General features: G+C 41.0%; 1 protein-coding gene across 1 annotated transcript in view; it reads right to left on the reverse strand.

The window, feature by feature from the left end:
* The window catches only part of LOC125902028 (uncharacterized), a 35051-nt gene extending 7851 nt beyond the window's left edge, over window positions 1-27200 (reverse strand). The window contains exons 1-10 of the mRNA XM_049598114.1: window positions 27066-27200; window positions 23771-24973; window positions 19366-19556; window positions 19060-19231; window positions 17262-17312; window positions 16816-16921; window positions 11014-11564; window positions 8083-8286; window positions 7841-8002; window positions 688-842 (exon numbers count right to left, since the gene is read on the reverse strand). Coding sequence (XP_049454071.1) covers window positions 688-842; window positions 7841-8002; window positions 8083-8286; window positions 11014-11564; window positions 16816-16921; window positions 17262-17312; window positions 19060-19231; window positions 19366-19556; window positions 23771-24898 — 2720 coding nt within the window. The 5' untranslated portion in view covers window positions 24899-24973; window positions 27066-27200. The remainder of the gene's footprint in view (window positions 1-687; window positions 843-7840; window positions 8003-8082; window positions 8287-11013; window positions 11565-16815; window positions 16922-17261; window positions 17313-19059; window positions 19232-19365; window positions 19557-23770; window positions 24974-27065) is intronic.
* Between the last annotated feature and the right edge of the window lie 287 nt (window positions 27201-27487).

A 27487-nucleotide genomic window follows, 5' to 3' on the forward strand; every position in this document is an offset into this window, starting at 1 on the left:
AATAACAAAATTCAGGTGCACTCGAGGGCCAGGCTCATATATGAAAATAAGTAATAAATAGTAATAAAAATAAATGCCTCCATTCCACTCACTCTATATACACTTAATACACTCATTGCCAACTTATGCAGTTAAAATAGGAACCAAAAAAAGGGCTCATGCATATTATTGCACATAAAAAAGTTACTGTACTATAGGAAAAAACTATAATGTGTTTAAGTGGGTTTGCTTCAGTTCCAGAAGATCCTGACGTTTAGGAACAAACAGACCCAGTGATTTAAAAGGATAAAAACACTGAACAGAACAGTTTCACACATTTTTTTTTTAATTTGAAATAGTGTTTTTTTGATGCTCTTGTTGCAAAGGGATTGCCAGCTACAGTGGCAGAGGCAAAGACATAAATAGCCCTATCTAGAGCCAGTGTTTGGTTTGTCCGTTCTGGGCTACTGTAGAAACATGGCGGTGAAACATGGTCATCTTTGTACACGAGGACCCGCTCCCTGTGTTGATATAAATGGCTTATTCTAAAATAACGAAAACTGAAGGAAGCACTTATTATATTCCGTTTCTACCAATATATCCCCCTAAATCCAACACACTTGATTTTTAAGGTTCAGGACTGAAACATGTTTTCCTGTTTTTTGAGCACTGTGTGTCTCAGGCTCATCAGCTGCGACCATCACTCACCTGTTGCCTTTATAATGTCCTTCACTGTGGACGCTGACTGTTCTGTTGCTGTAGGAGACCACACTGTTCTCTGCCCTCAGGTCAGGTACTGCTCTCTCTGACACAACAACAGTTGGTGCCTGCTGGGTGCTGCGCACATCTCCAACATGGTTCACCTAAGACCATAACAGGAGACTGGGATCAGAAACATTTAATATTCAACCACAGTGCAGATGATTTGATTCTGTTCATGTAGACACAGAAGACAGAAAATACACATTATGTACTTTTCTGACACTTAATGCCATATTAACATCATGATACATATGAGAAAGTCCTCAGGAGGAGTCAGTCATTTTGTATGCTGGAAAGAAAAACATTTTCTGCACTAAACCTGTCACATAAGCAGCGGAGTGCAGAACTGGAGAGCTCTCTGCAGCGCACAGCACACTGCGTTCAGATGAGAGCGGCTGTGTCACTGCCAGACATGCATGCACGTAGCCAGACAGATACAAGGACGAACACACACAGTAGCCTTGGCCACAGTCTGACACCCTGCAGTAAAATGAAAAGAGAGCAGAAGTCCCTTCCCTCCCGATCAGTGTCTCACCTCCAATCCTTTCTTTCAACAACCATCAGAACCAATTAATTGGAAGGAAACACACAAAAACAATTTTCTGAACTGTGTCTGACATGAAATGCGTGTTACCGGTGGAGGTGTGTGTGTGAGTGTGTGTGTGTGTCACCATGAGCACGCTCAGAGAGGTTGAGACCGGAGTGAAATCAGTGGAACAAACATTTCTGCTGTTCCATCTCTCTGAACTATCTGGTAAACATGCAGCAGAGCACCAAGGCTATTTTCTATTGCACGAAAGAAACGAGCTCAACATGCTTATCAAACAGAACAGTAAACACCTACAGCAACACACAGCAACATTACAAACCTTTATAGCCACAGACGTGGTGGAAAAAGCATTACAAAAAACATGCCTGGTCATAAGAACACGTCCTCAAATGATACCAAACACTAAAACTGCATTATGTCTCCTGTAATCTACTGTTCTACTGTATAATGCATCATTAATGACTCCTAGTCTTTGACCTATTTCTGGATCGGAGGGTATCCAGTGAGCTGGTGTCTGGAAAAAGCAGCCTGTGAAACAGATCTCATGAATGTGGAGTTGGAGGAAAGAAACAAACTCCCAGAAAGCTGCAGGGAATCTGATACACTGCAGCAAGAAGCTGCTTTGTGCAATTCAAGTGTTTTTAGGTCCAGTCAGTGTTTGTGACACTTTCTGCTGAAGACAAATCCAAAGAACTGCAACAAGGAAATTTGGAAGTGCTCTAAAGATGGAGAGAGGGATTTCAGTGTCTTGTTTCATTGCAGATTAATGTGCTGATTATTTTCTGGATTAACCCATCTGTGCCCGCAACTAGATTTTAAATTTTAATTTTTCCTTTGGTATTTGAAATGTTCTCTGGACTTGCCTAAGCACAAAAACCACTTTGTTATGGTTGGGAAAAGATCATGTTTAGGCTCAAAATACACCGGGCACAATCCTGGCAGGAAAATCAGCGATGTCTGTGATAAAAGAACTGCTTTTTGTGCTACTATCCTGAGAGGAAAATCAGCAAGGTCTGTGTAAAAAAAAGTTTTTGTGCAGATAACTTGAAAGGAAAAACAGCAATGTCTCAAATTAAAAAACAACTGCTTTTGTGTCTTTAAAGCCGCTGGAAAAACAGCAATGACTCTAAATCGCAACCACTTTTGTTAGTTATTGCTCTTTAATAGTGGTCTGCAGCTTGGCAGGTCATCCACCACCCCCTCCACCTTCAGATGACAAAGTCAGCTCATATACTACATCATTTTATAGATTATGAAACCTGCAAATGTAATTGTGGTTTGAAGAAACATCTGCTTACATTTTCTTCTGGTGACTGGGCAGGTCAGAAACTACAAGGAGCACAATGAAGCACTGGATATCAATGAACTCTCGAACAAGGTGAATATCGATTCTCTCCACCTTTCACACTTCAAAACTTTCCTGTCATTAGAGGTAAAAAAAAAAAATAATAATAATAATATTCAGAAAAAACAACAACAACACAGTATTAGGATTTTCCCACTTTTTAAAAAAAATAAAGACGCTGACAAGTTATAGAGATGTGATTTTTCATGTGATCTAAAAATTTAAAAGTTGTCACACACTGGTGGCCACGGCTACAATACAAAGGTGCCACCTGCTACTCAGTTTTTAACACACTCACACTCCGATGGAAGCATCATCGGGAGCAGTTTGGGGTTCAGTATCTTGCTCAAGGATACTTCAACATGCAGACTGGAGGAGCCGGATCGAACCGCCGGTCTGGACCACCCGCTCTACCTCTGAGCCACAGCCATAATCTTTGGGTGCAAATGTTATTGTTGTTTACGTCTATAAAATCTATATAATAGGCTGGCACTAGCAACTCAAAAGTATTAACTGATTATCAGAAAAGTTGCTGATTAATGTTCAGTTGATCAACCAATGAATTAATCAACTAATTGTTTCAGCTCCAAAAATAGTGATGTCTTCAAGTTTGAAAAAAAAAAAAAAAAAAAAGACAAAGCAACAACAACAAAAATCTTCACTTTAAAGAATCTGTAAATAGCAATCATTTGTTAAAGGATATTTTTCACTTTTTGCAGGAGGAGCAGCACAGTTGACATTTCATCACATCATGTTTATCCTCTCAGTTCTGTTCTCCTGTTCGACTTGAGCAGGAGGCTCCTCAAGATGATGAATATTAATTGTACTGAACTATTCTATATAATTAACATACAATTTTAAAAAATATGCAGCGTTAGCTTTTCATTTAGCTATCCTACAATCTTTCCTCTCAATTACCGCCCTTTCCCAGTTCTGTTAAATAAAAATGTAGCACAAAACACGAGGAAATGACTTCTTTGCCAGGAGTCTAATCTGCAGCAGTCCCTTCGCATACTGAATCATTTAGCGCCACCACACTCTGTAGGGATTCACACAGCAACACAGAAGCAACTCAACCCTTTTTATACATTATACATGCCACATACATTATATATGCCTCCCTGCGAGGCAAGCATCTTCACTGCAATACAAGAGTGCCCCAGAATAGGGCCTGCATCTAGATGAAGTGACTCGCTGCACCCGCTGCACTGATAGGTAGTATGTAGGCCAGGGCCTCGCCAGATAAACTGATTGAATGTGCGTCTTCCCTTTCCATAACGAGTCACAGTGGACATGATACATTCATAGTGCACTGCGACTCGAGTTCATTAATCACCGCTGAGTACCACATGAGGCTATCGCTGTGAAGAACAAACAGCCCAGCTTTCACAGGGCTCCACAGCAGCATGAAAACCTGCTAAATGCTGGTGCACTGACGGTTTGAGATAGAGGCTTTCAACCTGTTGGTAGACTCTGAGCAGTTGCCAGATATTTACAGTATAACAGCATTACAATACTTTCACCGTCTTCTGAATATGAAAATATGTAAGTCAAACAAACTACCAAAGCTGTCCTTTTTCTATAGCGAAAAGTCATTAATAGTGATTAAAATGGGATAATTTTAAAGAGAACCAATAATGCTTTGCCTTATTTTCTGTCGTATTATAACAGTACCGGATTTTCATATTAAACATGGCCAAAGTTTCAAATAATGATGTAGAAGTAATACCTGTGAGCAAAAACCTCAGGCTTCAGACCGTTCTGAATGCTCTGTTTCCAACTGTTTTTTCTATTTTCGAGACAAGCTGACAGCTCATGACTGGTTCTCTGTATGGTCATCTGCTCAATGCATGCTAATGCAAGTATTTACAATATGTAGCCTACACTGCTACATGTAGCTACATGCCAACGTCAGGGAACCACGTCATTTTAGTTCATGTCACTTTCCGATTTTGTATCATATTCCTGCTGGAACATGTCTGCTTGAGAAGATTTTGGTTTAAAAGCTTTTGCTGGTGATTTTACTATGATGATACAAAGTGCTGCTTTATTCTGTTGCTATCATTACCTGGCTGCAAGTGCACTGCTACATGTAGCTACATGCTGACAAAAGGGAAATACATAAACTTAGTTCATGTGAATTTCTCCCAGATTTTGGATCACATTCTTGCCTGAACATGTCTACTTGTGAAGATTTTGGTTTAGAAACTTTAATTTGTGATTTTTAACAGTAGAAAGTGCAGCTATATTCTGATACAGTCATTCCCAGTTACAAGTACACTGCTACATGTAGCTACATTCTACCTGGTTGCTGATGTTGTTAATTTCTCACCAGTATAGGAACAGATTCCTGCTGGAACATATCTGCTTGTGTTTAGAAGCTTTTATTGGTGATTTTCACAGCAAAATGCGCCACTATTCTCCATTACAGTCATTCCCCACATTGTTAGTTCACTGCCACATGTAGCTACGCGCTAACGTCAGGGAAACATGCAATCTTAGTTCATGTAAATTTTGGATTTTGGATATTCCTGCCTAAATATGTCTGGTTATGAAGCTTTTGGTTTAGAAACTTTTCACAGTAGAAAGTGCAACTATACTCTGTTACAATCATTCCAAGCTACAAGTACACTGCTACATGTAGCTACGTGCTAACATCAGGGAAACGTACCTAGTTGCCAGTGTTGTGAATTTCTCCCTGATTTCAGTACAGACTCCTGCCAGAACATGTCTGATTGTGTTTAGAAGCTTTTACCAGTGTTTTTTCACAGCAAAATGTGTCGCTATTCTCCATTACAGTCATTCCCCCACTGCAAGTACACTGCTACGTGTAGCTACATGATAACATCAGGGAAACATGCTATCTTGGTTGCCGGCACTGTCAAATTTACCCTGATTTCGTATCAGATTTCTGCTGAAACATGTCCAGTTGTGTTTAGAAGCAAAACTGCTATTCTCCATTACAGTCATTCCCCACATTACAAGTAGCCTACACTGCTACATGTAGCTATATGTTAATGTCAGGGAAAGGTACCTGCAGATGTTAATTTCCCCCTGATTTCAGTTCAGATTCCTGCTGGAACATGTTTGGTTGTGTTTGGAAGCTTGTACTGGGGGGGTTCACAGCAAAATGTGTCACTATTCTCCATTACAGTCATTCCCCTGCTACAAGTACACTGCTACATGTAGCTACATGCTAACGTCAGGGAAACATGTAATCTTGGTTGTTGATGTTGTCAAATTTACCCTGATTTCGGATCAGAGTCCTGCTGAAACATGTCAGGTTGTGTTTAGAAGTAAAAGTGCCGCTGCCAATGTTGTTAATTTCTCCCAGATTTTGAAACATATTCCTGCTGGCACAGTGCTGCTATGCTTTGTTATAGTCATTATCCAGCTGTAACGATGGTGCAGAGACGCCAAGATATGGAAGACCCTGACACCTTGATCAGTCAGAGCAGACTGGGATGTGGAGCTTAAAGACAGAGGGTGAATACAGGTGTTCCAGCACAGATGCTTATAAAAAATGATTTTTGAACATTAAAGCATGTAAAGATGCTCAACAATGACCAGTGTTGTCAGTTTTATGGTGAAGAGCATCTACGTAGAAGGTTTTTTTTAATGATGCCACACCTGCCAGTTCCAACAGTACTTTCTCTCACTTTGCTGCACTGCCATAATCTGTCATTTTTTCTGCTGCGTCACCATCTAATTTTCCCAAATGATTTTTGAGCCCCAAATGATCATTTGTGCAGTATCATCCCATAAATGTTGTGCCAGTTTGACAAAGACATCACCTGTGGTTTACAAACTGTTATGTGTTGAGCTAAAGTGCATAAACAAAAGCTTATCTAACCCACATCATCACCACAGGCAACAAAAAAAAGTGAACTGCCAAACTGCTGCAGGTCTTGTGGGGCCTCTGGTATTTTGGAGTTTCATCCAACCAAACAATGTTGAATACACTTCTGTTTAAATGTGCCTTATTTAACACTTATCTGAAACTATAGTTTTGTTCTTAACTGACGGGTAGCAACAAAACTTTTAGGTCTATACTGTACCAGTGGTGTGAGGTAGTTACGACGGGCCCCAGTGCAACCACACTACCTGCATTGTCTATATTTACGCTGCTGTACTGTACTTTTCTAAGGTTTTGGGTCAATTATACAGAGAACAGTGTCAGTACTGAAGTCCTCATTGCCACTGACTGTTTATTAATAAATGTCTGCATGGTTCTGTGTTAAAGAATTATATAAGCATATGTATGACAGTACGATATTGCAACCTTAAATACACTTTACCAGCTTTGCTCCTTTCAGTCTTCCTCAAAATTTACTTTCTTCTGTGTTTAAGGGGGAAATTAGGTCGGCTGAGTCAGTGATCTCTTTTGAGTCCCCTTTAAAAACATACTTTTATCAGAGAGTCTTTTCTGATTTTACATGAGTTTTAATTTCATTTTTATAATCTTTATTTCCTCGCTTTTTATGCACCTAATTGTTTTTCATCTATTTTCTTTTAAACCTGCTTATTTTTTGGCTTGTCAGTTTTATTTTGCTGCCTTGTGAAGCCCCTTTTAAAAGTGCTCTATAAATAAAGATTATTATCATAATAAAGACCACAGTGAGTTACTTTGACTGGTTTCAAATAGTTAACATCCATCCATAAAAGTTGAGTGATCATAACTGTGTGCAGGAAACACATGACTCATAATATCTGTTCAAACATCCTGAAACTTGAAACCTCGCGCTTCACCATGAGCTGAATTACTTTGAAAGCGTCTCCTGACTTGTTTCCGTTCACAGGAAATCATATAATGTTGCTTGATGCACATTTTTATTTGGTTTCTGTGCAGCTGTTATCACTCGTCTGGTTAATGATCAGTCAGAGTGAAACCTGGGTGTGCCAAAGATAAACAGACCTGTTCTCTGAGTCAACAGCATCATGAGAGTTAGTGAAACCAAATGGTCACTAGCGACAAATGAGAGACTTGATGATGTGTAAATAAATGGGCTCTGAACTTTAAACTTGCAGGTAACATAAAAAGAACAAACATGAGTGCAAGCTTTTGTTTTGTTATCTGGCTGGAGAAGAATAGAAACAGACGTAAACCACACATCTTTTGTGGAGTTACCATAACAAGTACTGATTTAGATTACACAAACACAATCCCCATTAATCCTCGAGGAATAAATCAAAACATTACTCACCCAGTCCTGTACATCCTGGCTCTCTGACGACCTGACCAGCGGCTCGTCCCAGTAGATGTTGGCTTTGCCGTGGCGCCAAATCTTGCTGCGGGTCTTGTAGGCGTAGTAGGCAGACAGAGACAGGGCCAACACCACCATCAGACCCAAAACTAACGCAACCGCCTGAGGAAAGACAGTACATCATAGATCAGGATAGAAAAAAACAGAAGAAACTATTACTAAAATAGAATAATGCCACTAACCTCCTCTGGGTCCATGTAGCAGTAGTGGTACAGGTACTGATTGTACATGGGGAACCCTCCAGGAAAACCGGCCCCAGCGCTGCCACTGAGGCTCGGATTGCTCTGGATGTTCTGACACATCATCAGCATGGGATTGTACAGCATGCTCTGTGAGCTCTGAGACATCGGGTTCACCCCGATCACAAAGATGATGTCGATGATGCCCTTGAAGTCAAAAGAGAAGAACGTTCAATCACAATAATGATTTACAGTAAATGTATTCTATTATTTTTTTAATGATGCCACCAATGCAACGTATGAAGAGTATTCTCATGACATTACTGTAACACATATGAGATACAAGTTCACGCCCCACTTCACCAGACTGTCTCTTTCCAGAAATCCTGACTTGGTTACTCAAGATAATCCACAGACCTTGTTGTGAGCAGATTCATGTAGGAACTATTTTCTTTCTACCAAACTACACCCGCCAACTGTGTTAGTGTGCAGAAGGAAGCGTGCATCTACTCATGGACGAGAGGCTTAGCTCAGTGAAGCTAGGTGAGCTAGCAGTAGATGCATGCTTCCTCCTGCGCAGTGACACAGTTGGTGGATGTAATTGGGTAGAAAGAAAATAGTTCCTACATGAAACCGCTCACAACAAGGTCTGTGGATTATCTTGAGCAACCGGGTCATGATTTCTGGAAGGAGACATTGCTGTTGAGTTTTTCAGATGTATTTTTTTTTTTTGTTTGCGCTTTGAGCACCACAAGCCAAGTGCCATCTAGTTCTTTCCTATCTGAGAGAAGGCAGACATCTCTACAGCTGATATCTCCAATACTCAGCAACTCACTTTTCTCATTTTGGGGTGAACTGTCCCTAAAAAGCTGTGCTACTCAATCCATTTCCATACATAAACAACAGATCAAAAACTAAAGGGGTCGCTTGTAGTGATGAACCCACAGAGAACTATCACCTTAATCTGTAGTTCCCCTCAGCTATAGGGAGCTATTTAGCATCTTTCAGCTCATTGTTTTGATTTTCCGGTCTGTAACTTTATTGTTCTCACTGTTTTTAATCAACTTTGTTTCCAGACAACAAGCAACTGTCTGCAAAAAAGCTCCTATAAACCTACTGTACACAACCTGCTCAGCTCAGCTGGGGCCTGTATCACGAAGCGAGATCAACCTTTCCTGGGTTACCCAGACCTGTCCTGGGTTGACTAACCCTAACAATGGCAATCAGGATAATCGGTATCATGACGCTGGATATCAACTGGGTAACTCAACCCAGGGTTGCTTTATCAAGAGCCGTGAACACGCACGCAGCGGACCAATCACAATCGTGATAGAAGCACAGCGTCACTGAGCGTCCTCACAGAGTGCCATATGTGAGGAAAAAAAAGTAGGCCTATTTGTAGTGAGACTCAGAGATTAATTCTACTAAAATATGAGGAGGAGAAAAGCAACATTACAGAAAAGGCCAACACCGTGGCAGCTGCAGGAGGAGGAAACATGCATGGCAACGCATAACGGGATGAATAATGTTTAGTTTTAGTTTAGATTAGTTTATTTGCACATAATGTTAAAAACAGACAGTATAAAATTTACAAGATTAAAAAAAGAAAAGTGCCGGAGAGGTTAGAAGCCACTAAAAGCTTATCAAAGAAATTCCCCTGTCAAAACATCAATGAAATCACATAATAGGGAAGAAAAAACGGGTTAGGAAAGAAGAAATAGAGGAGGAGAGAGGGAAAAATCAAGACAAAACAAGGTAGCAAATAAAATGATGTGTAGGTTAAATTACTCATCACTGGTTCGAGTAGCTACAGTACCTGTACCTGTACATCTGACACTGATCACACCCTTGAATCCCATGAAATCAACGCTGCTCAGATGAACTGCGTGTATTACAATTACCGTCTAACATCATTGCGTCTGATAAATTGGTCTTCTTTGTCATAACGTTATATATGCTACAATAAAGCTTAAAGCTGACGCCACAATTAAATCATATCAACACCAAACTGATAGTCTGAATAAAATCATCCTGATATTGAGCTGTGTTAGAAATTAACAGCTGCGCAAAAATATACCTAGTCTCCTCTTTAAAAACAAAAGGAAAATCCTCAAACACCATGAAGTGTAGACATGATAGGCTACTTTCCACATTTCCAGCAGCAAAGCTGTCAATTAGGCCCATTATCTTTAACAGGGATCATTTCCTCCAACAAAACAAAATGTTGGCACTAATTAATGGTGCTATTAAGTGTCCGCAAATGATCAGTTTCTTTCTTATGAAGGGGTGGGATAAAAGCTCGACTTCTTTCCACTCCTATTTGAACAATCTTTTCATTGTCTGTTGTTGCTGCTTTCTTTTCTTTTTTAATGTTCAAAATAAACTTTCAAATCAAAATCAATCAAATGAATTAAACTTCCCGTCATGACTGGGCTGCATTTCTGTCAGCGGAGTCATTTTTTTTCCCGAACAGCTGATTGGCCAGTGGGTGGTGCTTTTTATAGGATCAGATTCAACCCTGAACTTACCCTGCTCCAGAGCAGGATAGCCGTTCAGAGTAAGTTACCATGGTGATCTACCCCAATAAGAACTGAACCGGCTTCGTGAGACCGAAAACCCAGGGTTAACCCTGAAGTTACCTCGCTAAGACATTAATCCTGCTTCGTGATACAGGCCCCTGGTTAACAGAGTGAAGCATTAAGTAACTGAGAAGCCAAATATTTCCCTCAGGAGCTGGAGGAGACCAAAACAGAGCTAAAAGTTGAGTGATTATTCATTTACGTTCATCAGATGGCCAGAAATACAACTCCAAGCACGTCTTTGTATTTGCTGGATATTTAATGTTCCCACCTACACACCCCTCACCTGACTGCTACATGTTGTTGTTGGGAATTATTAACTGACTGACACATTTATCATTTTGGCGAGACTCACCTGAAGAACAGCCAAGATGATATCACAAATGAACACAGTGAGGTAGAACCTGCATCCCCTCATGATCCGTGACCGCGAGAAACTCCCCACCAGGAAGCCCAGTGAGACCAGGAAGTTAATGGCCGCCATTGAAATCATCGCCGCCTTGGCAGACTGTGGCGTCATGTAGGAGCCACCGTAGCCGTAGCTGCCTCCATAATACCCCGACTCCACACCTGCAACAGCCCCTGTGGCCCCAACACCGTAGCCCCCATACCCAAATCCATTCATATCCCACACCAAGGTCGACGCCACGCAGGCAAAGATGAGGAAACACATGAGTGCTGTGGCTCCTTGGAAGGTTTTCACAAAGCCAGGAGGAGAAAACCAGCGGTAGAAGTGTTGAGGCTTCTCTTCAACGTAGTAGGAGTCTGGAGGGACATTGTAGGTGTAGGGGACATACTGGCTCTGGGGGGAGTGGACGCTCCTCGGGGGATAGAAGCTGTGGGAGTTAGTGCTGTAAGGCGGGCTGTACACAGGGGGGCTATCGTAGTACCGAGGCTCATACATGGTTCAGACGATGTTACTGCAATTCCACCTGGAAGAGGAAAATATGATTAGATTAATTAATTCATAATCTTTTCTGCTGTCTCTAAAACAGGACATTCCTGCAGATATCTATTGTCACCGTTTCATCTCATATAGTACAAATTAGGTGACTGCATTTGTGGTTCTGATGATGTCATTTGTAATTAAAAACCCTGCCTCTTTCAAATGAACACACTTGTCGCCGGACAGGAAAACCCAGAGCTGACTGAACTTGTCGATATCCTTAGCTCTATGATACTGGTTATCCATATGGCCAATGATAGGGTTAGTGAAGCCGGATAACGAAAAGATATCCTGGTTAAGTTGAACTGGATTCAAAATGTAGGCCTTAGGAGAAGACTTAAAATCACCACAAAAACACACAAAGGAACTGTTAAGCTACAAAAAGGAGGCAAAACAACCACAAAGAGGCACAAAACAATAAGAAAAGACACAAACTGACCTCAAAGAGACAAGAAACTACCCAAAAAAGACACACGATGACCTTAAAGAGACAAAAAAAAAAAACTTAGACAGAAACCAAATGACTGCAAAAACACACAAACTGACCTCAAAGATACCCAGAATAACCTAAGAGAAACATGAAATTACCTCAAAGACACACAAAGCAAATGGATAAGAAACAACATGACCTAAAAAAATAAAAAAAAAAAACAACCAAAAAAATACACAAAATGACCACAAAGAGACCCAAAATGAGAAAGACAAAGTTGCCTTGAAGACACACAAATTAAATGGGGAAAAAACAAAATGCCCTCAAAGAGACAAAACAAACAACCAAGAAATATGACCTCAAAGAGTCACAAAAAAACATCAGACAGACACAAACTGACCTCAAAGATAACCTCAGAAAAACACGAAACTGCCTCAGAGACACACAAAACAATCAAACAAATACACAAAATGACCTAAAAGGCACATCTAGACGATAAAATAACCTCAGAGAAACACAAAATTACCGCAAAGACACACAAAGCAAATGGGAAAGAAACAAAAGGACCTCAAAGGGACAAAAAAACAATCTATAAATAAGTTAAGTTTTAAGTTTATTTATTTCCTTTATTAATCCCCTGAGGAGAAATTCAATGTTTTCACTCTTGCTTGTCAATTACACACAGGTCCGAAAGATACACACATGCTCCAACTGGACCTATACATGCACAAAGTGGAGAGATGTCAGAGTGAGGGGGCTGCCCTTGGTGAGGCGCCCTGAGCGGTTGGGGGGTTCGGTGCCTTGCTCAAGGGCGCCTCGGCAGTGCCCAGGAGGTGAACTGGCCCCTCTCCAGCCACCAGTCCACGCTCCATATTTGGTCCGGACGGGGACGGGGACGGGGACTCGAACTCGGGTTCCCAACCCAAGTCCCTATGGACTGAGCTACTGCCGCCCCCTACATAATAAATACACAAAATGACCACAAAGAGACCCAAAATAACCACATAGAAACACAAAATTGCCCCAAAGACACACACAAGACACAAAATGACCCAAAAAGACACAATGAAAAAACCACACACACAAAATAACCTGACCTCAAAGAGACAAAAAATGAACACAAAAATGACCAGAAAGGACACATATCGACTACAAGAAAGGAAGCAACACCACCACAAAGTCTGTGTCTCGCTCTGCTGTCAACGAGGTGGTGGGGCCTTTTGCAAATTTGCACCCAGGGGCCCACTGTCTCATAATCCGCCCATGCTTATACATGTTTCAGCAGCACAAAATTACACATTTAGCAGCAGCTTTGAAGGTGGAAAATAGTCTTTCCTCGTGTTGTCTCAGTTCTCTGATGCCTTGATGAGTAAGTTCAAGTTGAGTCTTAAAATTTAAAAGGTGAATGTAGAAAATAAAATACTTCAAATGCCTGTTTCTTGGTCCTAACAGCACCGCTTTACAGCACTTTTTGTTGCCCAGCATGCACCTCTCTGCCCTCCATTCACCTCAGCCCAGCCCTGAACCCTCTCCCTGGTATCGCTGACCCATGCTTCATCACTGCAGAGCAACTCAACCCAACAGGCTTCAATAATTCAGACAGACAGCAGATAAGAGGCGAGCCGGGGGCGGCCATGCGTGCTGTTTACTGCAGGAGAGACCCACAGACGTGTTCCTTCCCTGTGTAGCACCCACTGTATGTTACCTGTGTGCACCTGCTGGGTGTCAGCTCACAGAGAGAAGAAGAGGGGAAGCTACAAAATAAGCCCAGTCAGGTGTGACAGAGCTGTTGGGGGCTTTTGATCAATTGCATGGTTCAGTTTGGCTCTCAGAGAGTAAGAAAAACAAAACAGAAATAACTTCTCAATTGTGTCCTGATGCGACTTTGCTCTGTCTGGTCCACACAAACACAGCAAAACAAACTGATGACTAAATATTACGCTTCTGTCCATTTCACAATAAGTGAGATCTGAATACTTTGGTCATTTACAAAGGCTTTAAACCTTCATCATAATGCCTGAAAGTCTTCCTCAAACAATCAACACATCAGATAATGATCAAATACCACAGGAAAATATTAACTGGAGCCTTCTAACAACTTTAAAATGATCACTTTAGAGAAAACACAACTCACCTGAACTGAAAACAGCTCTTCAACTTTGCACCCGTCCACCATACCGCCTGTGAGCCTCCTCTCTGTCAGCACAGTGTCCTCTTGTCCTCTTTGTACTCACCGACGGTCGTAAACCGACTCATTTCCCTTGACGGACACTTTCTCTCCACAGAGAGCCGGTAAATGAAACCAGCGGAGCGGCTGTGTGTCTCACAGTTCACCCGCTGACCCGGAGGCTTCCACGTGTCCTCTCAGGGATCCTTTATAGGCTCCGTGTGAATTAAACTTTAAAGACTCACTGCATGTAAAGTTTATGTTCTCATTATTATTATTACAGCTACATGTGGTTATACAGTGGAGCAATACAATTATTCGATTAATTAGTTTGTAGATCAACAGACAAAATACTATTTAAAATAATTAGACAAAAAAATGATAAGCATTCAGGGGCGTAACTTTGGTTTGAGAAGTGAGGGGGGCACAATAAATCAGGGGCTTTGGGCTCCACCCCCAGAAAAAAATAGGATTGAATCCCATTTCCTGCATTTACATACATTTAGGCTAAATCCAAATATCTGGACTTCACCACACTTGCAGATTCGCAGCTTTTGCATGCGTTCCCGGGAAGTCTGAGAATGCTTAGGGCTGTCCAAATCCACAAGGGGCCTCAAGTGGACTTTCTGCAGACTTCTCAAGGGTGCACACGTAAGCAGACCAATACATTCTCACTCCGACCTCGTCACATATTACGTTTGGTCATGGACGGTCCGCGTCCAGATGACATGAAAGGTACCCTGGGTGTGTTGGTTGTTGTCGACGTTTAAGGACAGCTTTTTTCGTCAGTGTCTGATGCCGCAAGTCACTGCCAAAGCACCGAATTTAGACGATTTCGAAACGTGAGACCAGGTTGACTCAATAACCCACAATTCATTGCAATACAAACCTGAAGTTGTGGTTTTGTTTCAATTGCTGCAAGAAGAAACAAAACTCATGAATGTGTAAAATAGTTATTGATAATTAGGCCTATCATAATATTACTTGAATTGTGTAGGTCAGAAAAAATATTCAGTCACATCATGATACAGAGATATGAATAAGAATAAGCTGTAGAGGGAGTGAAAATGCATTTTATTATTGCGGCCCATCAGGCTGTGCAGTGAAACAGGCAAAAATAGGCGTATAGCCTATTTTATAGAGATGTATTCATACATTTTTATTGAGTCACAAAAAGGCCACACATGGCATTTATGTTTTGTTATCTGCAGGGACAGATGAGTGAGCATTGTTCATCAACTTATATGACATATATATGAATGTGACAGCAGCGATAGTTTAATGTTTCCGGGGCAACAAGTAAAACAGTCTCGAGGGCTGTCTATCAGCCGCTTACAGTCTCCACCCTTGCAGGCTTTAAGTGATGACAGTTAATACGTCTATGTGTGACTGAAGTCCACGAGGGCGGACATTTGGATTCAGCCTTAAGGATTACAGTAACCAAAACAAAGTCCAGGAGATGATTAAGTTGGTCATCAAACTGTAGCCAAAATAGTACTTACTATACTAAATATGCTAGGGGAGGGGCAGAGAACCTCCTAACACAGGGTAAATTGTAATACAGAGCAGCAGAAACTGAAATGAAATCATGGATAACACCCTTTTAACAGTTAGGTGGCAAGAACAAAACAAACTAGCCCTCACTGATAGTAATTTAAACCAACTGTCAACACAATGCAAGTGCAAATAAGAAACAGCACGCAAAAAACAACCTTTATGATACAAAATTTCACAGATTTTTTTTATTATAAAAATTGCAGTCACTGGCAGAATGCCAATTTAAAACATACACTGAATCGACATATTGTTCTTCTGCATTGACATAAATGACAGGAATATAATATCAAAATGCAAAATGGTGTAATAAAAGCTACACAAAAGGAGTGGCACCATTTAGCCCTTAGAAGTTTTATCTCAGGTGTTAAAATTGTGTTATAAACCAGGTTTATCTTGATTTCTGTGCAAAAAATATCCAATAAACTATTCAGCCCATCCAGAGTGAAAAACATGTATTGCATTCAAAATATAATATCAATATACTGATGCAACAAAACATGAAAAAAGACACAAAGAATCAGTGATAATGAGGTTATTTGTTTTGTCCGCTCATTGGGTGCCAGAAAAAATGTACTACGGAAACTTTTGACAACACTGTGGTTTATGTGTGGTTAGGTTTAGGGACAAAATGTTTAGGTAAAGCTAATGTTTTGGCTTAAAATATCCAGTTTTGAGGACACGATCCCCGCTGGAAAAGCAGCAATGTCTCTGTAAACAACAATGGCATTTTGTGCAACTACCCTCGCTAATTAGTCGTAGTTAGTAAAAAGCTGCTGAAAACAGAGCAATGACTGAAGAAAAGACAACTGATGTTGTCTGTTGGTCTCAAACAGTGGTCTGCAAGTTGGCAGGCGTCTGGCTTAGGCATAACGTCATCCACCATCCCACAACCTCCCAATGACAAAGTCAGCTTACATATTACCTCACTTTCTCTGATCTGAAAGGTACAAATGTAACGTATTCATGGTTTGCAGAAACGTACAATGCCAAAATTTCCTTCTAACAACTGAGCCTCAGGTGCTGCAGATATTTCTTCCTGTTCTTCTTCATGTCCGACCCTTTTCCATGGTTTCCAGGTCAAAAGTGCGGATTCTGTTTTTGATGTGGCTTAATTTAGCTTTCAGATAATCACAACGTTCCTTTTTCTCCAGGAATCCAGGGTCCTGTGAAAACACACACAAAATAATCTATTGATTAATGGCTGCACCCTCCATTACCTTAATCTGTCTCTTTACTTCTCTGTCTCTTTTCCTCTGCTCACTGCCGTCTTGCCTGAGTCATTCTGTAATGTAGCTGCGTTAAATGAGAATTTCCAACACTCAGTTTCATGGTGGAGGAAATATTATTTGCATCAGTGGAGAGCTTCATTGGAGAAAAGCTAATATTACCTTGGTGTTGACACAGCAGCAGCAATTCTAAATGTTATAATTACCAAATTATATTTCAGTTGTTTTGGAGTGAACAGATGGGAAACATGAGGGATTCAGTTTTTAATGAACTTACTCTCTTTTTCTGCTGATACTTCTTCAAAATGCTTTGAATCCTCTGCTGATCCTAAAAGAAATGACAGAGAATGATGACCAAATGGTTAGTAATATGACATGTAACACTCATACAACATTATGTTAAATAAATATATATACTATGTCTGTACAATAAGGAGGCCTTATTCTAACCTTTACAACTCAGATTAAATCCTGGCCAATCAAAGACAGGGGTTTAGACCAGAGGAGTGGACCTAAGTCACATGACTGACAAATTGGATTGCTTTAGATTCAACTTTACAAAATCAACAAAGACTTTGCCTTGGACTTGGACTTGAGTCTTTTGACTTGAAAATACTTGAAAGTTCCCCCAAGCCCAAAGATTAAAGGTATGTTATTTAAAAAGTGTGACAGAAATCGGTTCATTTCCTGAATCATCTAAGGTTAATGCTATTCATTTCTAGCCAGTCGACACTTAATTCCTCAGGTGATCCAGTTTGTTTTCACCGAACTGACAGAATACAGTCAAGAGGAGAGAGCCATGAGGAACTAATGTTATGTTACTGAGCGCTCATTGGAAAAGATTATACCTAACTTTGTACAACATGTGACGTTGCAACGTTGCAATAAGTTGAGGCTTGTATTTCAGCCTGCACTTAACAAAAAACAACCAACAGCTTATTATTACAGCGGATATTTATGTTTATTGTCAGGCAATGCCCTCTAGTGGTGGTAGTAATTATTACAGTAGCAAACATACACAGGACTTTCATCCAAGAGAAAGGTGTTCATGTCCCGAAGTAGGCGATGACTTCTCTTATTAACAATGTAGCCTAATATGCTAGTATGTGTAGCATTATACGGTAGTGACGTATGGGACATGTCTAGTCATTGAAGACATTTTGGAAGTCAGTGGGAATCAATCTATTCAGTAGTTCAGGTATGAGAGCACACTGAAGATTAGCATAGTGAACTGATGCATAGCTAAGTCACTTTTAAAATGAACTTGTTTTAACAAATAAATACAAATTTAAAAAAGCATCTATACGTCTTGTAAGGTCAATATAACAATCTGTTGGGAACATCATGACCAATTTAGGACGCGAAACTCAAAGTGTAAAGCGCTATTCTGCATCGAATCGACGCTGCACCTACGTACGTACCCTGCTCCGTAGCCTGAAGTGCACCTCCCCAGAAATGTAACTACACGTCACGGCGACAAAGACCTCCTGTCTATTTTGTAAGCTGAAACAATTTCCATCAGTGGAAAAGAAGCTGTTATTTAATTTAATTTTCACAGATAAGAAATAATAAATTGTGAAGCCAATAAAGCCTCCTCAAAATAGCATTTTAAGTCTTGTGTGTAATTTATCCTGACTTGATATGAGCAGAGGAAATCTCAGCTTGTCGCTTGGCTAATTTATACAATGTAAAATGCCATAGGCTTGTGCTAATAACGTTAACATTTGTTTGGAAAACGTGTTTAATATAAGACAGTTGTTTTGTCGGTGAACCTTGTGAGTTGTAATGGAGCTGAATTTTGTAACGTTACCTTTGTTAAATGTTAGTGTTGTTTCTGGCTTCATATGAGTAGATAAAAAGTCCGCTAGCTGCTAGGCTAATTTATACAATGTAAAATGCCATAGGTTTGGGCTAATAACATTAGCATGTTGTATTAGTGGGGAAAATGTGTCCAGCAAAAGACTTGGGACTTGAGTGTGAAAACTTGAGACTTACTTGTGACTTGCAAAACAATGACTTGGTCCCACCTAGTTAATGAAAATGGTTAAATAACGATTACTGTACACGCGTCTCACCTCTTGGCTTTTTCCATCTCTGAGCAGTCGTGCCATCATGACATCCAGCTCTCTGAACTTATCGAGGGTGGTGCTGATGTCTTTGTGGAGGTCCTTGTACTCCTGATACTGGTCATTGAAAACTGCTTTGTACTTTTCCCTTTCTTCCACACTGCTGATCTCTGGATACTTTCTATAAGGTTTAAGGGAAGATTAAGAGGTGTCATGACATCTAGTATAAACAGTATGACTCATACAGGTAGAGAAATGTTTTGCAAAAAGGAGTCAGAATATTTACACAATCCGGTAACATGCAGGTTCACTCACATGATGTAGTCTGCGATGATGTGTACTTTGGGGGTGTATTCTGCGGCTCTGTTCAGACTGACTGGGTTCTTATGTACCACAGTTTGATTAATACAGTCTTTGCTTGGAGACCTATCCATTTCATCCTTGAATGATATGCGCTTTGGTTTTTGAGGAGTCAGTGGGATGGACTGGTGAAACTCCTCCTGGGGCTGAAGGTAAAAGACAAAAAGGATTATTAACGAAATATGAACCAGCAAATGAAATTATGTAATGAATATACCCCACCATGCAGGCCTGTGTCATCATCACAAGAAACTCTCTAAGAGGCCTTGGAGCTAAATTTAGGTTAAGCTATGTGTCAGAGAAATCCCAATTTTAAAAAAAAGTACAGCCAGGGGAAAAAACTGCCCCATTCTTTTGCTTCAACAGGCTAAGACTCTGAAGCTGCATTCCCTCAGCTGGGAGATGGAATTATTATGTTCACTCCTGGCCTCTCACCCTTTCTTATTGGACATCAAATATATTGGCTGACCACGCTGTTTCTCAGCCGTAGGTGGTGGCTGTGATGCTCGATAAAGTGGACTCTATTTGCAAACAGTAATAAGCTTGAAGGGAATGTACACATGTAGTGTGAGTACTATATCTCGGCCATCTGTGTTGATTTACACTACGAGAAATTAACTTGGCACAACAATAAACAGGCTGTCTACTCTAATACTTTAAAGGAACTATTGGGTGTTTACTGGATTGCTCAGTGGGTATGTTGGAGTAATTGGATCAAATTCCAATGCCAACCGTCACACAGTGCACATAGGCCTATTTGTTTTTAGCCATGCTCTTGGGCAATATGTTGGTTGGTCTGTTGTTCCTGACTGAAATATCTCAATAGCATGCTAACATGCTAAACAAAGATGGCAAACAAAGTAAACATCAGCAGCTTTACATCATATGTTAGTATAGTCATAGAGTGCATTTACATGGACATGAATAACCCGTTCATAATTGGGTTTTTGGAGCTTCCCGTTAACACCATATCCCAAATACAATCATAACTGGAACAGGTCTCGTAAACAGGATATACATGTCCATGTAAACACACTAATTGTGAGCACATAAGCATACTGATTAGCAATGCACAACGTTGGATTTTTTGCCAATATCCAATGGCCGATAACCGATACTGATATCGATATATCCATTTTTTTCCCCCCACTCAAGTTTAGTGATCATCAAGTCTCTTCTGTAGTGGAATTAACATCATATTATGCATGTATACTCTTATCGTGACGGCCCACCAGTAGATGGAGACATGAAATACAATACTTTTCAATGTATGTAATATTCAGTCATTGTGCAAATAAGAAAAAGCATGCTGGCAGATTCTTTTGAAGCCAATACCAGCCAATACCAATGACGCTGGTATTATAATGCATCCCTAATACTGATGTTAGCATTCAGCTAAGTTCCATACAGCCTAACAGATCTGCTAGCAAGCTCATCCTGTCAACCCTACACTGCGCAGATTACACAGCTTTAAGGGACAGATCGCCCCAAATCCAAACTACATATTTGTCCTCTCACCTGTAGTGCTATTTATCAATCTAGATTGTTTTGGTGTGAGTTGCTGAGTATTGGAGATATTGACCGTAGAGATGTCTGCCTTCTCTCCAATATAATGGATCTAGACGGCACTCGGCTTGTGGTGCTCAAAGTGCCAAAAGACTATATTTGAAAAACTCAACAGCAGACATTTCTTTCCAGAAATCATGACCCAGTTACTCAAGATAATCCACAGACCTTGTTGTGAGCAGTTACATGTCGGAACTATTTTTCTTTCCACCAAATTATACCCCAGCCTTCAATACTATTAGCTCATCTGAGCAAGCTAACGTTACAGCTCAGCCAAGGAGGACAGATATTTTTTCTCCAAATGGTAAAGGTATGACCCACACTTCTCTCACTCTGATTCACTAGCACTCCTTGCCCTCGTTGGTTGGGTTGGTTAGGTTTAGGCAGCAGGAGTGAGGTTGGTCAGGTTCAGGGTAAGAATGTCAGGGTGAGCCAAACAGAGGCACGGAAAGGCAGTAAGGCTGGTCATGCCTTAGCCACCAAAAACCTGGAGGAGGACGCTTTCAGTGTTTAAAACTTGCAGTGTCACAAGCACAAGCCTCTCATTCATGAGTAGATGCGCTTCCTTCTGCGCATAGATACAGTTGGCGGGTGTAATTCTATAGAGAGAAAATAGTTCCTACATGAAACTGCTCACAACAAGGTCCGGGGATTATCTTGAGTAATCAGGTCATGATTTCTGGAAAGAGACATTGCTGTTGAGTTTTTCAAACGTATTATTTTGGCACTTTGAGCACCACAAGCTGAGTGCCATCTAGTTCCATTATATTGAAGAGAAGGCAGACATCTCTATGGCCGATATCTCCAACACTCAGCAACTCACACCAAAACAATCTGGACTAATAAATAGCACTACAGGTAAGAGGAAAACAAATGTACTTTTTACTTTGGGGTGAACTGTCCCTTTAACATAGAGGCATTGATGTTGTTATATCATTATAGTTTATAGAGCAGTGTTTATGTGTAGGACTATGTCTTATGCTGTCGATTCAAAAGTAAACTTCTCGCTGTCGATACCAAAGATACAGGCAAGAGCGACTTTGTCATAACTCAATATTACTATCAATATCATTGACTCTTTTTTAGTGCTATGTCGGCCTCACCCCAGTGGCAAATAATTTTATATGCATCGGAAAAGCATCGTACATGTGGAAGCATAAAAAATAATGCCTGCTTCACCTTTAACTTGTCTATTTCTGGCACATTTACACAGAGAGGACTGCATGGTCTATAAAGTAAAGAAAAACACAGTTTACAGCTTTGGGACAAATCCTGGTCGACTGCCAGCAGAAAAAGCTGACATATCAATACCAACAAATGGCATGGTCACTGCGGATTATCTTGACTGACTTTAAATTTCATTGGATTTGATCTGCCACTGTTGTTTCGGGGCTGTTGTTGGCTCATTTGCAACCAGTAATAGTATCCCTTTCTGTTGTCAACAATAAATGGGGTGTTTGATATGTCATATATATTTTAAATGACATCAAAAGATGGTAAAAACAGGGGGAGAGTGATGCCCAAATTCATTTGGAAAGCCTCAGGAGAGAATGTGACAGATCAGCATAGACAGAGTAAAACACAAGAAGGGGGATAAAGCATGGGCCAAATATTTACGGACACTGAGAACAAAAGCTGTGAACACTAACAGTGCTGTGAACGGTCACACCTCACAAGAGCTGGCTCGGAGTTCACGGCGTAGTTCACAGTTTGAATTTTGAAGTTCACAGTCCCAAAAAATAAACTAGTTTCTGATCATATTTTTCCATTTATTAGAATAAAATAAAATCTTGTGATTATCAATTATTCACAGTTATTTCCCAAGACTGTGCGGATGCTTCAACTTTATGTGTCGTTTCAAATTTGTTGTTGCGTTGGCTGACGTTCAAACTTGTTTGTTCAGACCTGGCATGCACAATTCAGAAAAATGGGAGACCTTTTACATTGGAATCTGTACTAAGTGGTGAATAAAACGTCTTCAAATATTTATATGATCTGGCTTCTGCAGTACCAGCAGCTGTGTTGTCTGTAATGATGGGTGAAAATGAACAAACAAATCTTTTAAATGAATTGTTTTAGTGTCAGCCTGTTGAACATCCGAGGGCTCATGAATTCCTAACATTACCCACTCGCCCACTCACTGCTATCGTAGGGTACTGATCACGCCCCCTGCTATGAGGAGTGAACAAGAAGAGATTGAATCGGGCTTGAGACAGGAACTCAACCAGCCAAGGCCGATGCAATGACAATAAAGGCTTTCTAGTTCTAGTTCTAGTTGTGTGGAAGTCTGTTGCCCTGTCGAATGGTGTGTCCCTCCTGGTAAAATGTGTGGTGCCCCGCTCTGTGGTTCAGTAAAGGAAAAGGTTTGGTTCCGATTCTGGTAGGGGGAAGTGCATTGACGGGGAAACAATCTTCGACATAACACTGGCAGACCGGGTGCTGTAAATCCACAGGTGTTGTAAAACAGTATGTCTGCATTGTTAACTGGGGAGGGAACAGGGAAGGATGCTTACATTTACGTTGATTAGTTGCAAACAGATAAGTTCAGTTCCTTGTTGGCCAAAAACTTAATGATCTCCCATGCACAAGACTGCACTTCAAAGGGGAACTGACACCTTTTGTATTGGCCCTATATAGTGCAATAACTTAATACTTCTGCACTGACTTCACGAGGAACATTTCCCATATCCAGAAACTCTGCTCTTTTTATGACAATGATTCTCCTCCCACTTTAAATCTAGAAGCGACAAACTTGTCCTCCATCTAAAATCTCTGTAGAATTAATGACCTGTACCTGGTTCTCGAAGTACTCCCTCTCCCTACGTGCCGCCTCATGCCTCCACATCTTCAGACACACCAGGAAGCTTCCCAGATACATCGTCATGTTAATGAAGATGAAAGCCGTTCCCGCCATCTGGCCCCCATCGACCCGACACAGATTGGCCATGATGGGGTTAATGCCTATTGTCGTGTAGCACAGCCCTCCACGGCTCAAGTCGTTCAGGTAGACGATCCCCGCTGCCATGTAGAGCAGGAACAGCGCCACGTTGATGAAGGCCTCCGTCAGAGGCCACCAGGGGGCGTCAAGGAGGATGGTGCGATAGTACATCGTCATTCCCATCACTAAGAGAGCGAAGGTTATAATCCAGGAGATTCCAGCTACTGCCAGTACAAAGGGAGTCATGGGGCCTCTGTAGCTGTACCCAGACAGGCCTAACCCATTGTTGTACACGCCGTTATAGAGTCCGTAGCTGTTGGACCACTCGCTGTCTTTCTGGATGTAAGCGATGACACAAGCGAAGACCATGCCCCCGAATAGCAGCTGTAGTCCTGCAAGAAGTCTCAGCAACCCTGGCCAGGATTTCAAATAAGAGTACTTCAGGTTGTAGACCTCCAGCTTCTCGGCATAGTACTCTGCAGGGTGGATGCTGGTCAGGATAGACTCCTCTCGTGGGCCCACATCGAACAGATCATCATCCCTTAACAAAGGCTTCTGGGAGTTCTGGCTGGAGTGGCCAAGTGAGTCGCCCCAGTTCCTGCGCTCCAGCAGGGGAGTTACAGGAGGGCTCACCCTGGTCCCATTAGGAAGGATCTGGATCCTACTGGTGCTGGCCTCAGAGTCATTAAAACTGTCACTTTCCTTTGCCCATTTATGGATGAGCCCCCCCCATGACTGAGGGATGAAGGACTTCAGTCTGTCCTTCAGGCTCCCTTTATTGTCATCCTTCTCTGCATACGGCGGAGTGCTGGATGTGCGGCCTGTGGAGTTAGTATCACCATCATCTGTGATGTTATCTGGTGTGGGTGTGTGAGTAACCCACACAGGCACTGGTGGATCACTAATGGAGTTCCTCTTGCTAGAGGAGGACCCGACCACACTGTCAGCCTCTTGTCTCTTGAATTTCCTGCTCCAGCTTTTCATGCTGCAGGCTGATTTTGGTGATTCATTGAGAAAGAAGTAATCATGCAGTCCTTATGAGGCATGGAGAGGGAGAAACTGTGGGGGGCAAAAAAGATAAATTATTAGTTATGGATAATAAGCATGAAAGCATATGTGCCATAATTACATGCTGTAAAATGTATAATTTACACACCTGAGCCTCAGCAGCTCGCATGTTGTGATTTTATCAGTACTCCAGCATCTCTCATTTGATTCAAATCAAAATGATTGTGAATGTGCCAGTTGTTATGAACTTTAAACTTTATATCACCTTCCATAAACATCTCAGATGTATAAAAAAAATAAAATATAAAAGAGACATGATTGTAAAACTATGATTCTATTGTCATCTCTAAGATAAAGACGATATGAAATAATGGAAACGGTGTCCTCTCTGAAGATTTAATCTTGAAGGACCAAATCTGTGTTTAAGGTGATAAAACAAACTTGTCAGCAACCAGCTGGCTACTTACACACCCAGCAGATATGGAGCAACATTACCGTTTATTTAAAGTCTTGTTTGTGTCCACCTTGAGAAAATAAGTACAATATTCTCTCTACTTTTTGTTCCATTTTGGTTTCCACCAACTCTTGAGTGACATATCTGGCTCTTAAGCTGCAGATTGCCTGGTGAGAGTCGTGACAGTGACCCAGAACAGTGACAGTTTGGCCTGAAAAACCAAAACAATGAACTGAAAGATACTAAAAAGTTCTGTAATGATGAGGGAAACTGCAGAGCTAGGTGATAACTGTATGTGGTTTTGTCGTATCTTATTTACACCTGGCGTTAATCTGTATTTGGATATGTTATCTGGATTACGAAAATTAAATGCATACAGACTAATTCAAAGACCCACTGACTTGATGTCATTATCCAGATAACATATCCAGACACTGATCACATGTTGAGATGTACATAGGGCCCATAAGTTGCAGTGTAACCATTCAGGGCATGTCCGCATCTCCAATTTACATCCAAGAGTGTTTGTTTTTGCCACTGACATGTTCAGATTATTATTTCAAGTGTCTGACAACTTATAGAAAGGTTCCCTACAGAGATAGACCTTTTTCTTAAAGAGTAAGATCCTTCTTGTTTAACCAGAAACAGTCCCACAATTGATATCGCTAAACCCACCAGACTCCATTTAAATAAACAGTAATTTTTTCATCATTAATGACACTTCATTCAAAGTCAACAGAGACAAAATAAAGCATATAGAAGCTGTCTTTGTCCGTCTTTTAGCTGTCTCAACAATTACCAACTCTGGTTTGGTTACAGTTAACCTTTAATTTACCCAGTTAGATGTAAATATCACACTTAAATATGCTGGCACTATACATGCTAAAATTAGTGTTTATTTAAATGGGGTCTGGTAGAATTGGCGATGGAGATTTAAGGGCTTTTTCTGGTAAAACTAAAAGGTCTATCTCTGTAGGGTTGCTCTCCATGAACTGTCAGAAACCTAAAACAATGATCTGAGCCTGTCAGGGCAAAAACAAGCACTTTTCGTGGACATAAAGACGATGTAAACATGCCCCAAGTGGTTACATTGCAGCCAGTCTCACCACTGCCGTCTGCAAGACTCTAACTCAGTACTGGACCAATTTAAAAAAATGTTGTTCCTATTAATTATATAGACATAAAACCATGGGGAAATAGGGTCCAGGTTGAAAAAAACAACATAGTTATCATTTAATGTTTATTGTTATGTATTACACAGCTCAAGCAAAAGTCTGACAATCAAATTTCATACTGAATAGAAATGAAGGAATGGTAGAAGAAAGGATTTACTCTAACTAACGGTGATGTTACAGTATCACAGTGTGATTTGTGGCCCAACAATGCCAACACACTGGAATAGTCCTTTAAATACACTGCTCAAAGTGTGTGGGCTGGCATCAGAAATACGCCACACTCTGCTACAGTGGAACAACTCAGAGAGGGACCACAACATGACTGCAGTACAGCTCAGGCTCCTCTAATAACAGAGGAGTTAAAGCTGAGCTGTGACTCACAGCAAGCTGCCGCACAAGCTCTTAATACACAGCAAGAGTCATGGAACTGTCACAAAGTGGGAACACACTCACAACGCAGAGCATATTTGTTTTTGAGACGATAAAAAAATACATATCTCAAAACTCCTCTTACCCATTTGACCCCAGCTCGTCTCTCTGGTCATGCAGATGGACTTTGAGCGGCTGTTTGTAAGGACACAGGAACTACTGTAAAATGGCCACCAGGCCCACTCCACTCACCCTCTTCAGTCTCTCAGGTGACTCACAGTTCCGCTCACGCAGGGCGATTGGCCAATGTGTGTGTGGAGGGGCGAGTAAAAGCTTAAACATTAAACCTGAACCACCCCTGTGCTGGTGCTGACTGGCACCATTAGGTTAATCTGTGGGAGAGAACCAGAGAGAGAGGCTGGAGCTGTTGACATTCATAAAACTGCAGAGAGGAGGTGGTAAGCTGACCTGAAAATGATGCATGTGACCCACAACGGGTGTTTTAAAAGAGCCTGGATGACCACTTAGGCTGCTTGTGGTATTAATCCACTAATTAATACTGCCTGT

This window comes from Epinephelus fuscoguttatus, linkage group LG15 (assembly GCF_011397635.1).
Source record: "Epinephelus fuscoguttatus linkage group LG15, E.fuscoguttatus.final_Chr_v1".
In the NCBI taxonomy this organism is placed as follows: domain Eukaryota; kingdom Metazoa; phylum Chordata; class Actinopteri; order Perciformes; family Serranidae; genus Epinephelus; species Epinephelus fuscoguttatus.